Source organism: Berghia stephanieae, chromosome 4 (genome assembly GCF_034508935.2).
Source record: "Berghia stephanieae isolate SIO BIC M18660-M18661 chromosome 4, UCSD_Bste_1.3, whole genome shotgun sequence".
In the NCBI taxonomy this organism is placed as follows: domain Eukaryota; kingdom Metazoa; phylum Mollusca; class Gastropoda; order Nudibranchia; family Aeolidiidae; genus Berghia; species Berghia stephanieae.
Genome location: NC_088363.1, coordinates 26676222 through 26697600, shown reverse-complemented (window position 1 = coordinate 26697600; position 21379 = coordinate 26676222). Strand labels below are relative to the sequence as shown.

Sequence of the window (21379 nt, the reverse complement as noted above, 5' to 3'; positions counted from 1 at the left end):
TTTTTTTGGTTTTTTTTGTTTTGTTTTTGTTTTTTTTTTGGGGGGGGGGCATACTTTTCATTATTTATCTAAGAGGAACGATATTCTAATGAAAACATTTTTCACACCTTATGAAAATAACACAAGACTTTTAGCTTTATGCCTAATGACCTTTTGGCACAACCTCGAATGCACAATGACACGTAATGATATTTGGTTCACAAAAAAGTTGTGTAAGGTCAACCCGCAATACATTTACCCCGCATAAAATGGAAGAAAGAATTTTTTTAATGGAAGAATTTCTTTAGCACAGAAAGAGAAGTACAAATACAAGGATATTTAAGGGGCGAGATAGCAAAATCGGTAAGACATTGCATCTGTATCAGAAGAACCAAAGTTCAAACCCGGTTTTCTGCAGTCTCTTTGTTTTATTTTATGTGTGTGTGGGGGGATTGTTTTGTTTTGTTCTTATTTTTATTTAATTTATTGTTTTGTTGAGGTTTTTTAAAAGCAAGAAACAGAATATCTTTACTTTCAATTGTTGCACTGCGACGGACTCCGGGGTCATATTGGTCTTTTCTGAGGAAAGACCCTGCCTGATGAGGATTTCCTCTTGGAAGAAGGCGAATGGATTTCTGAGTTAGGTACTGGATTCGGAATCCGATCTTCGTCCCAACACAAACGCTCTGATTAGGAGCTTGTTTGGAATCCTTATCCCAGGAATCCTAATCCAAACATTTTAGCACGCCATTGCAATTTTAAAGGTCACGACTTCTAAATTCCTTTTCCGTTTTAGACTGTAGCAGCATTCGGCCGGCAGGCGAGTACTCTGCAAGGTAAATGACTAATTTGCAGTTAGAACTTGTTTATTTAACCCACTGTTGAGTCCATCTCTAAGTCATCTACATCTGCTTTATTTGGCACCTTGTAATTAATTTGTTATTGGGAAACAAGTCTTGTAGGGACTTTTGGAGAGTGGATAATTAGTACATGTGCGGCTATAATGTGGTCTAGTGGTATGACACTTGCCTTATGATCGGAAGGTCCTGGGTTCGGGTCCCGAGTGGCTCATAGTTGAGTCCTTGGAAAAGGTTCTTTACTCACATTGTTTGTTTGTTTTTTGTTTTTAAGGGTTTTACGGCGCTTGCGACACATTTAGATCATTTCAGCATCAGTAAAAGGGAAGAAAATGGGATAGTGAAAGATTCTAGATTTACAATTTCAAAGCACACAAGAAAAAGTAAGACAAAAGGGAAGAGTTGAAATAGGGATATAGATGTAGATTCCAAGAGCACACTATTAGTGTACTTAGTTTGAATCACCTAAAAGTCTCGTCCAGACACAAACGCTGGTCCCTACTAAGAGGAATACACTCAAATGTTTACAAACACACACACACACACAAACACAAACACACACACACACACATATATATATATATATATATATATATATATATATATATAATATATATATATATATATTCAAAACAAAATAATAAATTCAATAATACATAACAGAGCGATAATTTACAAGGGGAAAAAAATATCATATCCCAAAACTAAAACTAAACATTTGACTGTTTCCCTCCCAGTCAAGGACTCCGGCCAGGGCTAGGACAAAACTAAGTAATCCTATTCCAAGACAAAGATAGCAACTCGAAAAACGGATACAATTGGATAGAAGACACAGCGTGACCTCCTGTCCACCACGGACACCCAGTTCTCTCACCTTACTTAGGTGAAAAAAAAGAGTACCTAGCCGTTATCAGCGTTGTCTCTTGTCCCAAATAATAATCTCACATAACAGGCGTCATGCTCCGTCATATATGTTGCGTGTTGCTGTTGGCTAGGGACCCCTTGTAACGTTTGGTGGATATTGCAGTATATAAAAGCTCAATTTTTTTTTTTTTTTTGGTTTTTTCTATCATAATTTACTAGAGCTTCTCGCAAGATCGTAGCCAAAACACCATTTATGTCTGTATGTGTATAATATATTATGTGAATTATTACGCAAAGGTTAGGAAGTCTCAGTATGTTTCAATTATCCATGAATATACGGATTGTGTTTCTAATACTCTTGTGGAACGTACAGGTCATATCAACACCACTGTGGGTAAAAAGGCTCGAATCCTATTGTAGGTTGAATCCTTGGAGAGACTCTTCACTCGTATTTTCATACCGATTTCAGATGTAAAATGAATATAGGTATGCATAAATGGCAGGTCGGTCAGCAAAAGCGCGATAAGTTCAGTGTTACTTGGGGTTTTTTTTAATGTTTGTTTTTGTTTTTAAGGGTTTACAGCGCTTAAGATACATTTAGGTCATATCCGCGCCAGTAAAAAGGAAGTAAATTGTATAGTAAAAACATTCTAGAATTTCAATTAAAAGGACATGAGAAAAGGAAGATAAAATAGAGAACAAATACAGATTCCAAGGGCATACTATCAGTGTACTCAGTTTGAAATCACCTAAAATTCTCATCCAGAAACAAGCACAAGAACCCACTAAGAATAAGAAGAATACACTCAAATGTTTACAAATCATAAATTCATAAAATAAACAAAGATAACAGTACACAACATGACGCTGATTCACAAGGAAAAAAATCGTCTTCCAAAACTATAACCATACATTCGATTGTTTCTCTCCAAGCGAAGGACTCCGGCCATGGTCAAGACAAATCTAAGTAATCTCAAGACAAAGACAGAAAGCAATTGGGAAACAGATTAAGGGGGATAAAATGGGAGGTAAAAAAAAACACCCAGTTTTGTTTTTTTTAATGTTTGTCTTTGTTTATTTTTAAGGATTTTGCGGCGCTTGCGACTAATTTAGGTCATAACAGCGCTACTAAAAAGGAAACAGTAGGATAGTCAAAAAGTTAAAGAATTACAATTGAAAGCACACGAGAAAAAGTAAAACAAATGGGAAGGGTTCAAATAGGGAACGGATGTAGATTCCAAGATCATACTATCAGTGTTCTTAGTTTGAGATCGCCTTAAAGTCTCATCCAGACACAAGCAGAGGTCCCGACTAAGAGGAACACACAAAATGTTTACAAATCATAACAGATGTAAAAGAAAAAATAATACAGTACAAAATAGACAGATGAATTACAAGACAAAAAATATTATCCTCCAAATCTATAACTATACATTCGACTGTTTCCCTCCCAGCCAAGGACTCTGGTCAGGTTCAGGACTAAACTAAGTAATCTTATTCCAAGACAAAAACAGAAAGCAATTGGAAAACAAATACAAGGGGATAGAAGAGACAGCAAGTATCTCCCTGCCTACAATGAATGGGGTGTAAGGAACCCCGCCCAGTTTTTAAAAAACCATGTGGTTTGAGAAATGAAAAGTCTGACTACAACTACAACACAAGCCTCACCTATATTTTGTTACAGATGTGTCCTAGAAGTCTTGGGCTCAGAACCAAAACGTACAGGTAATATCACTTGAAATCGATAACTTGACAAACACTAAATAAAAAGTTTTTATCTCTATGCAGAATACAAATAAGTAACTTAATACCCAGTTCGAGCACGATTAAATGTGACCTATGTCAGGATGGATACGACTCAGAAAAATGAATTCAGAAATGAAATGATAAGAAGTACAAATTTTAAGTCGTTTGCAAAGCAAGAAATATACTAATATACTATTTATTTATTCTCCACAATAGCAAAGCGACATTAACTCCCAACTTTCATATTTGTGGCTATAAATTCAATTTCCAGTAATTCATTCCGATATATTTTCATTTTGACACAATGGATCACAAATACTTGAACCACAAAACACACACACACCCAAACACACACACACACAAACACGCACGCAAACATTAACGATGTATGCGGGAGAAGAGAAGTTTCCTTGTTATAAATACCTTCCCTCAAATTAGCAAGGGAGACAATCATACCAAACGTTATACTGCACAATAGTATGGCATTATTGTCTTTTCTTGCGTACGAATTCAGGGAAACCTGTCATTGGAAGGTTCTGTGGCATTTATAAATCTACCACGGATGACGTGTTATAATTTCTAATAAAATATTTAAAAAAAATTTTTTTTTAAAAACAAAAAACAACCAACAACAACAACGAAATAATTATAAAATGGACAAACAACAAATAATATAGATAGATTTAGATAATTGTCTCCACTCTTGGGTCATAGGAAAAAGGAAGGCAAAGATTAAACTTATACAAAGTGTACCTACCTAAGCAACAATCTCTCTTTGCCCAGCCTGAGGCCACCCAGTCTCACACAAGCACTGGGCAATGGGCTCACCAGCAAGAGGGAATTTCAGTATCGAGACCAAAATAATTTCCTGATCTATGAAGTTCACTGATTCTATTTTCAGATTTGTATACACACATGCAGTGGTTTGTTTGTTTTTAAAGAGTTTTATGGCGCTTGCAATACCTTAAGGTCATTTCAGCGCCAGTAAAAGGGTAGAAAATGGGATAGTCAAATATTCTAGAGTTGCAATTAAAAGCATAGGAAAAAAAAAAACATAAGACATGGGGAAATGGCTCAAATATGGAAGAGAAGTGGATTCCAAGAGCACACTATCAGTGTTCTTTGAGATCACCAGAAAGTCTCATCCAGACACTAGCGCAGGGACCCAGGGACCCCACTAAGAGGAATGCACTCAAATGTTCACAAACTATTTTACATTCAAAACAAAATAATTATCAGTACACAGCAGAGAGATGATCTACATGGAAAATTATACAATCTCCCTAGAACTAGAACTATACATATGACTGTTTCCTTCCAGACAAGGACTCTGGCCAAGGGCAAGGGCCAAACCAAGTAATCCAATTCCAGATAGAAAGCAACTCGGAAAAGAGATAAAGGAGGATAGAAGACAAGATGACCTCCTGCCCACGATGGGAGGTAAGAAGACCCCATCCAGACACCTATAGCGGAATCCTGATAAAGTCAACACAGCCGGACTAGAAAGATTGATTGACTTTATGCAGAGTTGAATCCATCCATCCATTATCAATGGAACACAATAAAATAACAAAAAAGTGTGTCCATCAAGAGATATTGGCTTACTTTAAGCAGAGGTTGATTTATAAAGTGTTGACTTTATGCAAATTCCACTGTATTACTACAGTCCATCCAACAAAATTATTTTTGTTTTTCTTTACTAGCTTTCATGATTATGCATCGCCATTCGCGACATTCAACCAGTTATATTATTCTATTAAACCTACGTCTGGTGAAATTATTTAAATGGTGCCTTAAGGTTACTTGTTTTAAGAGTTTTTAAAATTAAAAAAAAAAATAGATCTGCATTATTATAAAGCATTCATTAAGAATGTGTTTACAGCAGCATGCAAACGATTTATTGTGATTAGAATTAAAATGCAGAAACAAGACTTTAATTCTTAGAAAAATTGAAGGAAAAACAATTTTTCCTAAAAGTGAGTTATTCCTTAATTTTGCGAACTGATTTTGTTGTTTTTTTTAAATTGCCAATAACGACTATTTGTAAAAAAATCATATTCCTATTAAAATTATTGAATAAGAAGCTTTTTGAGAAAAACAAAATCTTTTGTGTTGGACAAACGATGGTGTAGTTATGTGTGTTATGTTGTACTCGTATCAAAGGTAAATTATTCAAAGTTATTCAAATAATTTAACAAAAGGGTTTTTCATCTAAATCCATTGTCTTTATTGATAAAATCAATGTTATTTTAAAAAAACAACACAAATTTTAAAAAAAATAAAAATCCACCAGTCAGAGGAAACAATTGGAATCTGATATCCCGCACAAATGCAAATGCAAAGTCCTTGAGTCAATAAATACATACTGATTCTAAATTACTTTTTAACCCATTTTATCATTACATGATAACATTTCACAGCTTTGAATAATCAATTTATTTCCCAGCACTATGACTGATTATGAATAGTATGATGATGTTCACTGTGACAATTATGCAATCTGTTTATGACACAGTATTGCGGGTATGAAAAAAAAAAAGTGAAAAATTTGGGGGCAGACAGTGGTGCAAGATAAAAGGATGAAAATGGTTGAGTGAAACAGTACCAGCTCAAAAATTAGGCAGGCTGATTATATCAGATGGTTTCTTCTTGCATTTTTTCTTTCTTATTTGTCTAGTATTGATTTGTAAACAACTTTTCAGACTTTTATAAAAATAAAAATTACCATGGCAACAAATAGATCACAACGGTGACCTAGAAGTCTCAAACGTTGTTCAACCTTAAAACATAATCAAAAAAAGACAATATTCAACATTACTTGATTTATTGACTAACAAAGTTACCAGGTGACTGCCGTACACAAACAAAACTTTCTCATGGGAGAAAGCAAGTAATTGATCTAAAATCTAAAAATCATTTTCACAATCAATAGAAACGTGAAACTGACCTGATCATGCCTCCCCCCCCCCCCCCCCCCCCCCCTTGCCCCAAAAAAGCATAACCTGCAAGACCAAAGAAAAGAATTCATAATTTAAAGAGGAAAAAACTGTAATCCTGGTCAATAATTCAATAAATATGAATATAATGAAATACAAACTGCCAGGCAGCAACAAATACAATCAAACAAATTAAACAGTAGGAATTCCATAATCATCAAACAAAACAGGTTAATCCAATCTCAGTCAGAAATCGGTCAGCTTGCCTTAATAAAAATAAAAATAGTTGATTTCTATGAATATATTAATTAATTGAAACTCTCAAACATATAAGTATAAAGATGGACATGTGTTGATCGGGAAAATTATACCATGAATGTTGACTATGACACTTATTTGTGTGTTAGATATTTCATGATTTGAAATTGTGACTATGTACTGGAAATTATTAAATAAACATTGAATGTTATTTTATATAACTGAAAAATTATATCTATGCACGAAAGTTACACGGAGAATTTTTAAAGTCTATTAGCTCTTAAACAATGCAATACAATATGAAAGTATTCAAAACCGACAAAGTCTTGGAAGCTAGTGAAACCCATATGTCGGAAAATTATGGCAAACAATCTTTTTCATTTTGGCAAGAAAATTTTAATTCAAATAAAGATCAATAGAGATGACACCTGACTTACCAAAAAGTTTCAAATATAAAGACTTCTGGGAAGTCTCAGGTTTGAGTCTTTTTGACAAATTGTTGTATTTTGTCATCAAGAGTTTAACAGCAATATAAAAAACGTTTAGGTCATTTCAGAACTTAATTAGCTCGATCCAATGAAACCTCTAATTCAATGTAGGAAAAAACATCAATCCTTATTTTGTTATTTTTCTAATTAAATCAAGTAACCCCCCCCCCCCCCCCCCCCCCCCCCTAACATTCGAGAGACTTCAATTACAATGAGAAATTACACTCAGTCCTGTTGATCTCACAGAGCATCCGCTTAAAAAAATAATTCAATGTTTTCATTATCGTAAAAAAACAGAATAAAATGGATAAACAAATATCAAATCATTAAGTTTGATACCATTTACAATGGTGTCTGTCAGTTATGAGATCTGTGTCATAAATGAATTGTGAGCAAAAGCCATAGTGTAAAGGAAATCACAGACATATCATTTGTATTTCTTATTACAACCGATAAAACATTAGACTCACTATCTAATTGATTTTGTTCACTCCCCATTATATCACATAATTTTCATTCTGGATTTAATATTAGGCAAAACCTATTTATAGTGTAAATGTGGTTGGATAACATCAAGGAATGGACAGGATTGATGCTGCCAATGACTGAGATTGGTGACATTGTGTTGTGAAGGCTGAATCCTGCAAGTTCCCCTAGACGACCATCGAGTCATGGGAATGAGTGAGTGAGTGAGTGAGTCATTTAGAGGGTAGTAAGTAATTGTTACTGTCAGTTTCTTGGTGCAGAAACAGATACCTGCCAGTGTCATGGGGAATGAAAAACTGAATATCCTCCAGCATGTACTGCTTGAAAGCTGACAAACCATCTTTTTTAAAATCCAATTTATTATATCTTTATTTCATATCCAACAATAAAAAAACCCACCAAATTTGAATGTCCCCTCAATCATAAAATACAATGTAACAAAATGGTGTATCTCACTCAAATAAGATGGTTCAATCAAACTTTTTACTGAATCTCCTTTTCTTTATCACAGCTTATTAGATGCCATAACTTCCTGTTGATCCGTCTATTACGACGCTGGTGTTTGTGATTTTCTATTCTGTAGTAATTTCTTGAGGAAGAATTCACCTGGAGATCAAATTTAATCAAAATTATCATACAGGAAATGGTAAAAGCAATTCTCTTTTCACAAAAGAGCATTGAATTGGGGAGACAAAACAAGAAAACACACAAAAATGTAAACCCGTGCAATCTTTGTCAAAACATTAGATTAAATTCAGCACTTGGAGGGTGACAACAGATAATCATATTCAACTTTGACCTCAATAATTATTGCTTTTTTTTTTTTGGTTTTGTTTTTCTTTTATAATTTTAGTTTTTTCTATATTTTTCCTCCATGAAATGAGAACGATTAAACTTGATAAAAATAATTGCATAAAAAAAGACAACAATTACCCTTGAATGGAAGATAATTTTTCTTAGAAAACTTTTAAGTCCATACAACACAAGTAAAAAAATACAAAAGACTAACCAGCCTTATAAGAAGATCGAACCAAAGGACCACTGGCTGTGTATGCAAAGCCCATCTGGTTGCCAACATCCTCCCAGTGTTTGAATTTGTCAGGGTGGACGTATTCTTTTACCTGTAATATCAAGAAACAGTACAGTATTCACACTTCTAACATCACCACAAGTTACGCAATATTAGTAAATACATGATAAATCAGTTCGTCAATATCATTTGTCAAAAGTGGAGATGGCAGATTCTTATAACAGAGAGTTTGCTCACTCCAAACTCCCTTTGTTCCTCCTATATCATTTTATAGGTAAAATTAACTCTAGCATTGTATTAGAGATGAACCATCTACAACTAAATCAGCCATTAACTTTAAAGGCAAAAATCTCTCCCGCAATGACTTTTTAAAATAATAAATATCAATTATAAACAAAATACTCAACAAATCCTTTCAACCGAATACAGAAATTTAGGCCGAAATTGTGTGTATAAAAACCCAACTTATTTATTCAAATGACCTTACATGCTTTATCAAGTTTTATTCTGTTCTTTAGCTTACTTTTAAATGTCTCTTTGTTGGTTGCATATATTGGCCTAAGGTTAGGCAATCAACCTGGACTTCCCTCAAGTCTGAAAAAAATATAAAAAATAAAAAGGGATAAAAAATGTAATATCACAATAACATATTAAAAGTACAGGGGGTCAATTTTCATCTTTAAAAAAAATTAAATTAAACTGATGGGCTTCTATCATAAGCCTATGTTTTTCAAAATACTTTCTTTTTTGTTTTTTCAATCTCAAAAAGACAAAAGACATTCTAAAACCACAAAATTTCAAGATTGTTCAACGATCAATGAACAGTGATAATTTTTTTTTCCTCACAAGGCAAATATTTATTTCATACAGTGTAACATTTTTTACTGCTTATTTCATACTGCTGGATATTCTTTTCATGCCAGCATTCTAACTTTAACATTACTTCTTATCCGGATACTCACTCTTATTAAAGTTGAGCCAATGTACAGGACCCAGACCAGATAAATGATATGAGTTGTCACCAATCCTATCATTGCCAGTAATTGAGAATGAAATGGTGTCCACTATGCATCAACGCCAGACATACGACGGCAAAGCATCTGATGCTTTTAATATCATTTATTATCAATTTATAAGCGATTCCAATTTATAAATAAAAACTTAACTTGAATTCAATACACAACTAATCCAGAAAATCAATAAGAGCTAACTTGAATTAAATGTACCTTTCATCACATTAAGGACCTCTTCATCGGTCTCCCCGAGTCCTAACATCAAGGAAGTCTTGGTGACAATGTCAGGATGTCTCTTCTTGACATGGTCCAAAACTTTCAAAGACTGTTTATAGTTGGCTCTCAGATCACGAACAAAGCTGAAAGAAAATGGATTTATTTATTAAGTTTATATTTATTAATTCTTATATTTTGGACAGCTAAATTTGTTTTGTTATGAGAGAACTTCTAACATAATTTTTTGCCTTCGCTAGACATGAACACAACTAAAGAGCCAAATATTCAAATTACTTAAGTCACAGGAAGTTAGTTTTGGGAAAATGGTGAATAAAGTTTGGATTCGGCTATATAGAGTGTACAAAACATAAAATTGTAGTATTGATATAGGGGACATAGATTATGCATATCATGAAAATAATAGGTGGGTGAACTAAGCTGCTTATGCTTTAAGTTTATCACTGATTAATTGAAAAGTCATAAAAATATGACCTAATTACTTTCAGTAATGGGATTTTTAAACTAAGGACTAGTACAAATGATCCATAGCAAAAGATGGATCCTCGAAAACTAATGAAAACTATTTCATTGAACATTAGGAATTTTAAAACTTAACAGTAGAATTCAGGAATTTTAATATAGCACAATTTCTTAACCTTTTTTTATTTTTCTTTTCATTTTTCTTTTTATCCCAATATTTCAGACCTTTAAAAATTTTATTATTTTATATAATTTCCTTCACGATTTGTCAAACTGATGAATAATAATAAATCAAATGCACAAACAAGACAATTTTTAAAAGGCTGAGGTCATATTATAAATATCTCTGAAACTTTTTTTTTTTTTGGTTTGTTTTGTATGCACCTGTTGTTTTATTTTTGGGGGGGTCGGGGGTCGGTGTTGGTTTAATTTCGTGTTTTCACTCTTTCTCTGCAAAAGCACATTGTGTTTAGTTAAGTTCAATAATCGACAATTTACATCCCAATTTAATTCCAGCATCTGATTCACTCATATGTAATCCCAGATTGAGGCAGTAGAACACAAATATGACTTTTCTAGAGTCTAAAATGAAAGTGTGAGAGTAATCTATGCATTCAAAATAGAAAAAGAGAGAGAAAGAGAGATAGATAAATATTGATAGAGAGAGGGAGAGAGAGGGGGAGAGAGAGAGAGAGAGAGAGAGAGAGAGAGAGAGAGAGAGAGAGAGATGGAGAAGGAGAGGAAGGGAGAGGAGGAAAGAAAGATGGGTAAGGAGGAGAGAGACAAGAGAGAGAGGAGAGAGGAGGTGGGAGGAGAGAGAGAGAGATAAGAGAGAAGAGAAAGAGAAGAGAGAGAAGAGAGAGAGAGAGAGGAGAGAGAGGAGAGAGAAGAGAGAGAGAGAGAAGATAGAGAGAGAGAGAGAGAGAGAGAGAGAGAGAGAGAGAGAGAAGAGAGAGAGAGAGAAAGTATTGAAGAAACATACGGCTGTAAAGCTTCAACAGTTTCGACATTATGGGCGTAGACATCCAGGCCTGAATCAGATACCACAGAAACACAGTCCAAGTCTCCTTGGAAATCAGGAGTGAGGCATTCCACCAGGATAGACTCATTACTAGATGTTTTTTTTAAATAGAAGTCATTGTAAAATAAAATAATATATAATAATTTGCCTCCATTGGGCTCAACTCTACATAAGAGCTTAAATAGTTTTACAAAATTGAATTCCTCACTAACATCTACTCATCAATTGTCATTATCACTCAGTAATTCCATTTTTCCATTCCCTGCATTAAAAAAAAAGACATTGTTAATCTTTCCAGTGTTGACGTTAGTGACCGTTGGCTTATTTTTATATATGGTATTTATTTTGTTTCCTGAAAAATTATTTGCATGTGTTTGTATATTATTATGGCCAAGTTATGGTTATTTATTTATTTATTCACTTATTTATCGATTTATTTTTTTCTGTCTATTTATTGATTATATTCATATTTATTTATCTATTTAATTATTTTGGTAGTTTCCTTTTACCTGTATTGATTTGAAATTATATGTAGATGCATGGTTCATAATGGCAATTGTCTAAAATAAACCTTTGAATTGAATTGAATAGATAAACATTTTTGTTTTCTTTTAGCCTTAGTCAGGGCATGAAAATACTTCAGTTACCTTTAATACCATACTTTCAATACAAGCATTACCAAAACAGAATTAAACAAAAACTATTTATTAATAACTGAGAGGACAAATATCAAAATATTTACAACAGTGAAAACTCACCGTGCTTTAATTTCTCTTACTGTCTGTGCAAAGTGAGATGCCCCACCATCAGGAATATCTTCAAAAAAAGAAAATTATGATAATCATTTGATGAAACAAAGTAAATTTAAAGCTATATTTTTCGGTAGTATTCCAATGTGTGAAGTGTGGAAAGACCACTTTTCAGACTTGTATTCCTATCTTACATTGTTTTGTAATAGGTTGAAGAAGGGTCTGAATCTGAAACATTTCTATGTTTTGATTTTTGAATTTTGAAGATGGCATATATTACATTACACTCATTAGTCTCTCTACTATCAAACTCATTACCACTACACCAGAAACGCCACATGGTAAGCATGATAATTTAAACCTTTAAGATGTGATTTGATTTACACAACATCAAATTTTACCATTTTTATCAAAAGATCAGGAAGTATAATACAAGTCAAGCTTCATTAAAGCCAAAGGTCAAATAGCTGATGTTGCTCTAGTACTGAAAATGGTAAAGTCTGTAGTTTGAACCGGATAAACAATGAGAACAATTATGATGAGAAAGAAATTCAGTCTACCTGTTTAAGTTTTGAAAACATCTTTTAACCTTACCATCTCTGTCGACTGATGTCAATACAACATAGTCAAGACCCCATTCAACAATGGCTGAAGCAGTATTGGCCGGTTCTGCAGGATCAAGTGGTGGAGGTCTCCTCGCTGTTTTGACAGAGCAAAACCTGCAGCCTCTTGTACAAGTGTCCCCCATCACCTGACATAAAAGCCAGAGATAAGATTAGGTAAAATTGTTATAGAGGGTTTGTCCTCATAAGCACAGCCAAAGGGCATTATCAATGACAAACACATTCCCATAACAAATACAACTATATATGAAATCGAGGTAGATATGAAAAAGTCATGATTAAGCATCTCATATATCAAAGCTTATAAGTTTAATAATTAACATTTGTCTTCCCTTTTGTTAGAACTACATTAGATCCCGCTCCTTAAATGAAGCAAAATGAACTCAGCTCTGTAATTCAAAATTGGAGGGTTGGCTTTTGGTGATTTGCATCAAAACAAAAAACAAAAAATGATGAAGTTAGGTGAATATAAGTCTCAATTTCATATGAAAAAATTACATAATGATCTGAGCATTATGGGTTTCTTCTTTATCAACATTAAGGACAAACTGATTCGAGGCTAAATTAGATGATAAAATAGTGAATCACATTCAACATTCATCTACACTGCAGATATAACAGAAACCCAAAACATGCGCATTCTTTGACTTTGTTGATTTGCTGTAGCTTACATTCTACTGCTTCACTATATTTCTATTTTAATCTTCAAGCAGTCCCATATGCATTGTACCATTACTAGCTCAATAGGACCAAACATTGTAATAAATTGAATACCATTTGGCTCTGAAAAAAAATCAATCTTTGGTTGTGACATTTATAGCAAATTGACTGTTTTTGTACTAGCACCTTATACTTCGAATTTCATCTGGTCAAAATCTAGCACAAACACTTTTTAAATGTGATGCTAAACTCACCATAATTGTGGCTGTTGCGGTGGCATATTCCCCTCCACCCCAACACTCTCCAATGTTAGGACACTTGGCCTCCTCACATACCTTTGACAGACAAAAAATTGTAATGTACTACCAATGTGTTGGGTTGGTTTGTTTTGTTTTTTTTTGTTGTTTTATTTTATTTTTTTTTGCTTATTACTTTTTCATTCCAATGAATGAAATAAACATGAAGTGCAGAACCTCATGAGCTACAAAGAGGTGACTTGTTAAAGGCCACTCAAAGCTGCTGGTGGGTGTCAAATCCTGAAACCTAAGATTATGAAGATTATGAAGCCAATATGTTAAAACTTTGCCACCCCTTCCAAATCCCCATTATAGGGATATTAATTAAATCACAATTACAGTTAAAATCAGAATGTTTCAATGAAATATAATACAAATAACATAAAATCCATTAAGGGTAAAACAAGTCTTTAAATATGTGAGAGAACTTAAATAGACAGAATAGCCACAACCAAATCTTGTTTAAAACCTTTGACCTTAGTCAGAGTCTAAATAAAATTTTGTTTTGTCTATTTTTTAGAGCCAAAAACTCCTTTTCGTTATCATGTCAGCTTTCAAAGGTACCATTCTTCATTTATTATAATGGCTACTTACTGTGTGCAAATTCAATTTCCTCAAGGATTTCTTGATTGATGTGTAATTTTTCCCCACTGGAATCTCTGTCTTTAACCATTCAGGCAACTTTAACCTGGGTATCAATATCGAAAAGAAAAACACAACAATCAAAATTGGCAAATAGCCATTCATAGTCTACATCACTAGAAAATCTATTTTACCCTTTGGCGTTGACAGCTGGATAGTAGGACGTCTCATCCTTGTAACAAAGTCAAGTAACACGGAGTGTGATGAATGACTTGTTGGGTGACAATGTTCACAAAACTCTAGCCCCAGCATAGGAGACTTTTCACAGATTACCCCATTAAACTCAAGTGTGAATGGGTCTCTTCCGATAGGCAGTGACGTTCATTATAAGAGAGCTATAGTACAAAAAGGCAGTTTTAAGGTGTATGAGATGTGAACCATTGTGTAACCCTTTAAACATGGAACCCATGGAAAAATAAACTCAAATAGAAAATTTTATTATTCTATTTCTGTATACTTCCAGTGTTTTTCATTCAATAATAAAATCAATTAAATTTATATGGAGTAAAATTTCGCTTTAACTTTAACACCAATTTCATGTGACACACAATCACAAGCTGACGTTGTTGACACAAGTCATAAATCAGATGCTGAAACTTCCATTAAAAGTCATAGTTATAAATTTGATTGAATTTCATGTGCATTTCATGAGATTAATGAACGGACATTCATAACTATACAAACATGAAAAGGCATAAAAAATTATTAGTTAGACAAAGATGAAATAGTAAGTCTAAAGAGATCATTCTAACCATTAACATGTCTCTAAAGAGATCCTTCAACTTGACAAAACTACATGTGGGACAAACCCAATCTGGAAGTTTGTGGAAAAGTACCTTAACAAAGTCAAAATGATCAAAATTATGAAGCACCAAGTTGTGTTGTTTGTAGTTGAAGAAATTGCATTTATTCTCCTCTATAGAAACAAATTAATTTAACTCTTATTTTCTTAGTTTAGCTTTTAAATTATAATGGCAATGCCTTGTTCACATTGTGACATAATAATGATAAGACAAGATGGAGAAGAAGGACCATATACTAAATATAAGTATGAAGTAGTAGTTCCCTTTACCGATGTAAGGTTGATTCTCACCTTTCACCTTTGATCCTCTTGATACTGGCATGACCCTCATAGGTTGGAACATCCCCAGAAATGAAATCTTCCAAACTGGGTCCACTCTGCAGTTTTTCTTTTTGTTCATCTGTGAGACTGGCATACAGCCGGTTCAAATATTGCATACAAGCAAGTTTTTTCTGTATGGAAAGCAAATTTCAAAAGAGAAAAGAAATGCAGAGGGTATCATGATAATTTTCCTTTTTAAGTTTATATGGAGAGTCCCAAGCAAAATTCTTATACCCCTTTGGTTTTGGGAAAAACCTGATTTTACTATAGAGTTATAGCAAAAATATTACAAGGCTTCACTGCTATCCTTCGTTAAAAAAAAAAATGAAGTTCTTTAAGAATTTTCTTGTTTCCTAACACATCCAGTTGTACTAAAAATAAAGTTTGACGCAAAATGACCCCATCACAATATTCTTCACATAGTATCACAAAACAATTACTCTATATATAATAAAACTTTCAGTTTAAGACGACCCCAACTTAACATGTCCTTTGACATGATGAAAAACCTTAATTTGAAGTACCGGGTTAAAACCTGAGGAGTTGAGGTTATTTCAATCTTTTAATGAATTTTACAAAATTTCATAATTATTGGGCTAGTCATTTCTGATCAAAATGAGAAACAATTGTCTTGTTTGATTTTCCTTTTTTTGTGTGTTCTTTTTAAATTGATTTTTAGGAGTTTTACCACGCTTGCAATATTTTTAAGGTCATTTCAGCACCAGTAAAGATAAAAGGAAGATGAAAGTAAATCTAGCTATCAAGCAACTTGAAGGAATGACTGTAGTCCTTCAGAGCCATAAGGCCCATGGAGCAGGAGTTTATCCCAGTCTCTATGACGTTAAAAGGACAATAGCATTTACTTACTACCCTTTGAATAGAATGCTAGTCTAACTTGTTATAACAAGTGTAACTAAATGACAAATTGCCATATTTATGGACAATAAAGATCTTCTTCTTCTTCTTCTTCTTCTTCTTCTTCTTCTTCTTCTTCTTCTTATTATTATTATTATTATTATTATTATTATTATTATTATTATTATTATTATTATTATTATTATTATTATTATTATTAACTAGAATCTTCCGACTTTCCAAGAAACATTTTGATTTTTCAGAACTTTTGAGAAATTTGACTACAAACAGTTAGACCAGTCAACAGGGCTCTAATTCATGGAGCGGGACTACGACGATAGTCCTAGACTAAATCCGTAGTCTCTGACTAAAAGGCGTTGTAAGCTATTCATGAAGCCTGACTACACGAAGTCTTAGACTAAACGAGGGACTAAACGGGTGAAATTTACACCCGTGATTTAGCAGGCGTAAATATCGTAGTCTGGGACTAAATTTCAAAATCATATGTGCTCTACGCTGGGGGAGGTAATTGTACAGCGATTAGAACAAGAATACCCGACAGTTTTTGATTTTATATTTTTATTTATCTATTTATTTATTTATTTAGTTTTGTTAATTTTTTTTCTTTATTTTTTCTCAAAGATTCGACAATCGCACATACACTCCTCATCTTGCCTATTCAAAACACTCTCCAGGTACTCCTCCCCACCCCCCCCCCCCCCACCACCACACACTCCTCCCTCCTCCTCCTACTACTACTACTACTACATACTACTACTACTACTACTACTACTACTACTACTACTACTACTACTACTACTACTGCTGCTGCTGCTGCTGCTACTTTCACTATTATCATTACTCCTACTACTACTACTACTACTACTACTACTACTACTACTACTATTACTACTACTACTGCTGCTGCTGCTACTTTCACAATTATCATTACTCCTCCTCCTCCTACTACTACTACTACTACTACTACTACTACTACTACTACTACTACTACTACTACTACTACTTCGACTACTATTACATTTCTATTATGTCTTTTATCGTCCATTATTTCTAGAAATTTGAATCTCTCACTGGCCTTATCATTTCTATCACACCACGCTAACGATTCGTTCACACTCCAACCATCGTTGAGTACAGACGATCCAATTTATACTGTATTTCATTTTATTTGTTTTTTGTTGTGCCGACGAAGGGTTTGTACCCGAAATGCCCATTGTCTGTATTGTTCCCACCGATTCCTCTCCATCATTATTCTTTCGTTAGTATTATCGGGACCCCATGCTTCAGGCAGTGCCCACCGCTCTCTACTTAGAACAACGCTACACAGTGGATAAGTGCCATCGTTACTTATATTTACTAAAAACATTACACACACACATTCTCAAACAAATTTTACACTCCTAAACTTGTCTCACACTATTTTTATTTGTGGGGCCAAATAAAATATTATAAAACGATCAAAACAAACACGAAGAAGAAATAGATATGATTTCTGTGTTACTTCGTATGACGCATACGCAGCTGGAAAAGTAACACATTTCTATGACGTTTTGCGATACGTTTCCGAGGAATCCTCAGTTAAAAATAGATTGACCTCTGTAGTCTGAGACTTCGCTAGTGTAGTCAGAGACTTGATAGTCAGGGACGAAGTCTGACTCCATGAATAGCTTACTTTCCATAGTCTCGGACTTCCCAAAGTCTTAGACTACAAAGTCTCAGACTTTGCTATAGTCTGAGACTACCATAGTCCCGCTCCATGAATCAGACCCCAGAAGATATTTTCGTTGGAACAGTAAAAAACGAATGTTATTTCTTGTACATTTTAGAGAGGATTGGCCTTGGCTCCATAGCAGACAAGTTGATTGAAAAAAAGTAAAAGGGCCTTTTATCCCTCCTCTTCCCCCCCCCCTCCTCCTCCTCCACCACCACCACAACAAAATTTTGTATTGAGTCGACTCAACGGGTCAGATAGGGCCGGTATTCTTTAACGAACAGAAGTTCTAAAAAATCCAAATGTTTCTTAGAAAGCTGAAAGATGCTAGTTTTTGAAACAGAGGTAGATTTTTTTCTTTCAAAATATGTGTCTTTAACGTGAAGGCATGCTCAAGGCGAAGTGGCATTTAGAAGGCGTTGCTCTTTTCTTAGAATTAGAAGCAGGCTCATCTATCTTCTACTTATAACTTGAAATACAGCCTGGGCTTTGCTCACCCTGCCCTTTCATACCAGTCCCAACGGACCAACACAATAACTATAACTATTGGAATTGGACTTAGAAACACCCACAAGACAAGAGATGCTTTTAATCAACTTGCAATCACCCATTCAAACTCAAATCACTGTGACTCAACTGTGGACTGTGAGTCTGCGATTATATTCAGGTGTTTCAGACAATCAAATAATAAGTCCTCAATATAATTCAACAGCAAAGAGGCTTTAAACTGTTGTGACTATTGCTTATCAACATCATCGTGTCCTTACCTGATATATTTGTCTCCAACAAGTGTAAGAATTCAAACGAGAAGAAGCAGTGGTCAAAGAACGAAAAGGGGCTGCCATCTTGAGTTGACCTTTCTAAGAAAATAAATATTACGAAAGTTACGAAAAGAGAAGTAAGTTTTGATTTGGCTGACTGCTAAGACTGCTATGCAAGAAAACAGCAAGAATCAGAACTTTTGCCCATTGCTGATGGGCGCTAATCGATACCTTTTACTTTACTTCTCGTGTCTTTTTTACGAAACCCGACGAAACCCGACGAATCCCGACAAAGTTATGGGAAGTAGGTAGCAGTGGGGAGTGAACCTGGAACTCATGGAAGTGTACACCATTGGGGAGTGAACCTGGGACTGGGTTTCGGCGGGTTTCGTAAAAAAGACACACCGATCTATCAGTTGTACTAATTGACGTCCGGAGACGTCCGTATGCTGTCGGGAGTTGTCTGGTGCCGTCCGGAGGTCATCTAAAGCATTCTGAAGCCATCCGGATGCCCTGTAGTGCTGGGTCGAGTTTGAAACGATCAAATCGAGCGGGTTTTCGATCGAGTCCTCTAAAATCGAGCGGGTTTCGGGCGGGTTTCGAGTCAGTGACGTCATCGAGCAGTGATTCGTTTGAAAAAAAAAACACGAGCAACTCGTTTGCCACAGGAAACTTCACATACCCCTCCCTCTCTTATGTCTGTGGCTGGCTTGACTGCAGCTGGTTATGATGGGGGCTGCCAGATGGCCAAGTTCAAAATTGGTTACTAAGAAACGCTTTTCTATTATTATTCATTTTTTTAAAAAAATCTTTTATTTAAAAAAAATGAAAAGATAAGTTTATCCAACTGTAGTCGATTGTTTTGTTAATCAAAACCAATGAGTTTTTTCAAGGAGTCAGAATGCTTGTGGTGTTTGGCATTTGGGGTCTATTTGACTACTTGGGCAAGAAGAAATCTGGCTGTCTGGCAGCCTTGATTATGATCGTTCGTCGCATCACACACACATACACACACACACACACACACACACACACACACACACACACGCCATCAAACAGTTGTTGATGGTGAAGGGTTGAGACCCCCCCCCCCCCCCCCCCCCCTCCCACCACCATCATCCCGCTGTCACCTTAACATTTCATATTTATGTCGCGCCAAAAGTTGTCGGCCGCCCCCACCTCCCATAATTTGTCACTGGTCGTCATCGCCTCTTGTGTGTGCGGGAAAGGTCGTGCCTTTCATTTCATTATTTAAAAAATAAATGAACAAGAATGGTGTGTTTTTATTAGGTAGGTAGATAATAATAATATTTAGCAGGTTCCACACCCAGACACACACGGATTGCCCGGACACGATGATAACGATGCCGACGACAATGGATGACGATGATGATGATGATGATGATTATCGTGTTTCTGTTTAAAAAATGAAATACTTTAGCAGGTTCCACCCCCACCCCCAACACGGATAAACCGGACCCGAAGATGATGATTGATGATGATGATGACGATGGCGCAGATGGTGATTATTTGTTCGGTCGCTCAGTGGTACGGTGTCTCTTGTCAGAAAATCAAGCCTTGTCAATGGCCGGATGAGTGACAGTGATTGTTGAAAATTGTGATCCAGACGTTAAGTCCGTGTGTAAGGCACTTGACTCAGGTGTGAATGTATTCTTATCTTATAAGCAATGACGGGTATTGTAAAGAGCTTTAATACAAAAAGACTCCAAATAGCGATCGGTACCTACTGTACGAAATGGATGTATGGTCGATATGGCGTGCCGGAGGAATAAATTAAATTAAATATTGTGAAGTTCATTGAGCATGGTAAATCCTTGGAAATGCGTTTTGAACTAATACACCTGCTAGACAACTCCGATTCCAATATAAACGACTGATTAATATTCCCATATATAAACTATAGTTAGCTGAAAATCTTTCTTTGTCGGGACTCCAAAAGTATGGAACGAATTAGACAAAGAAATCAAAGGGTCTTTTAGGAGCACTGATTGATTTTAGATTGATTATTACATTGAAATGTGTTGATTATTATTTTATCCATTATTATTAGGGTGGTGGTGGTGGTGGTGGTGATGATGATGATCCCGCTGATATGATGGTGATGATAAATAAATTAAACATAATTCCCTTTATTCATCCCATAGGGGAGATTCGTCTTTCGGGTCTATTCTAAGGGAAGACTGGAATAACCCAAGCGATAGCCGCAGTGCAGCGCCGCAAATTTAGTTAGGGCAAGGTGACTTGCTCAAGACCACTCAGCGGCGGGTGATCGAACTCGGTACCTTTCGGGTGCCAACCAAAGACCGTACCGCTGCCCCTGATGATGATGATGGTGATGATGATGATGATGATGATGATGATGATGATGATGATGATGATGATGATGATGATGGGAACTAACAAAGAATACACAGGCATCTAAAATTGAAACATTCCATATTCAAAGCTAATGTTTTACTTTAAAAAATTGAGCTTTACAATATCCACTAAATGTGATCAAAGCGCTTTGTAAAGGGGTCCCCGGTCAACAGCAACATTTAATA

General features: G+C 35.0%; 2 protein-coding genes across 2 annotated transcripts in view; one reads left to right on the top strand and one right to left on the bottom strand.

Annotated features, from left to right (window-relative positions):
* LOC144971733 (transmembrane protein 232-like) overlaps positions 1 to 4022 on the top strand; it is a 23514-nt gene extending 19492 nt beyond the window's left edge. Inside the window, exons 6-8 of the mRNA XM_078912807.1 lie at positions 776 to 815; positions 3385 to 3425; positions 3961 to 4022. Of these exons, the coding sequence (XP_078768933.1) occupies positions 776 to 815; positions 3385 to 3425; positions 3961 to 4022 (143 nt within the window). The remainder of the gene's footprint in view (positions 1 to 775; positions 816 to 3384; positions 3426 to 3960) is intronic.
* A 3303-nt stretch (positions 4023 to 7325) lies between these two features.
* LOC144971971 (lipoyl synthase, mitochondrial-like) lies at positions 7326 to 18938 on the bottom strand. The gene is made up of 11 exons (XM_078913050.1): positions 18822 to 18938; positions 15438 to 15598; positions 14297 to 14390; positions 13661 to 13741; positions 12718 to 12874; positions 12133 to 12190; positions 11336 to 11464; positions 9871 to 10016; positions 9168 to 9238; positions 8624 to 8735; positions 7326 to 8220 (listed from the first exon to the last, which is right to left on the bottom strand). Exons 1-11 carry the CDS (start codon positions 18897 to 18899, stop codon positions 8162 to 8164), a joined length of 1146 nt encoding a protein of 381 aa, XP_078769176.1. The 5' UTR covers positions 18900 to 18938; the 3' UTR covers positions 7326 to 8161.
* Between the last annotated feature and the right edge of the window lie 2441 nt (positions 18939 to 21379).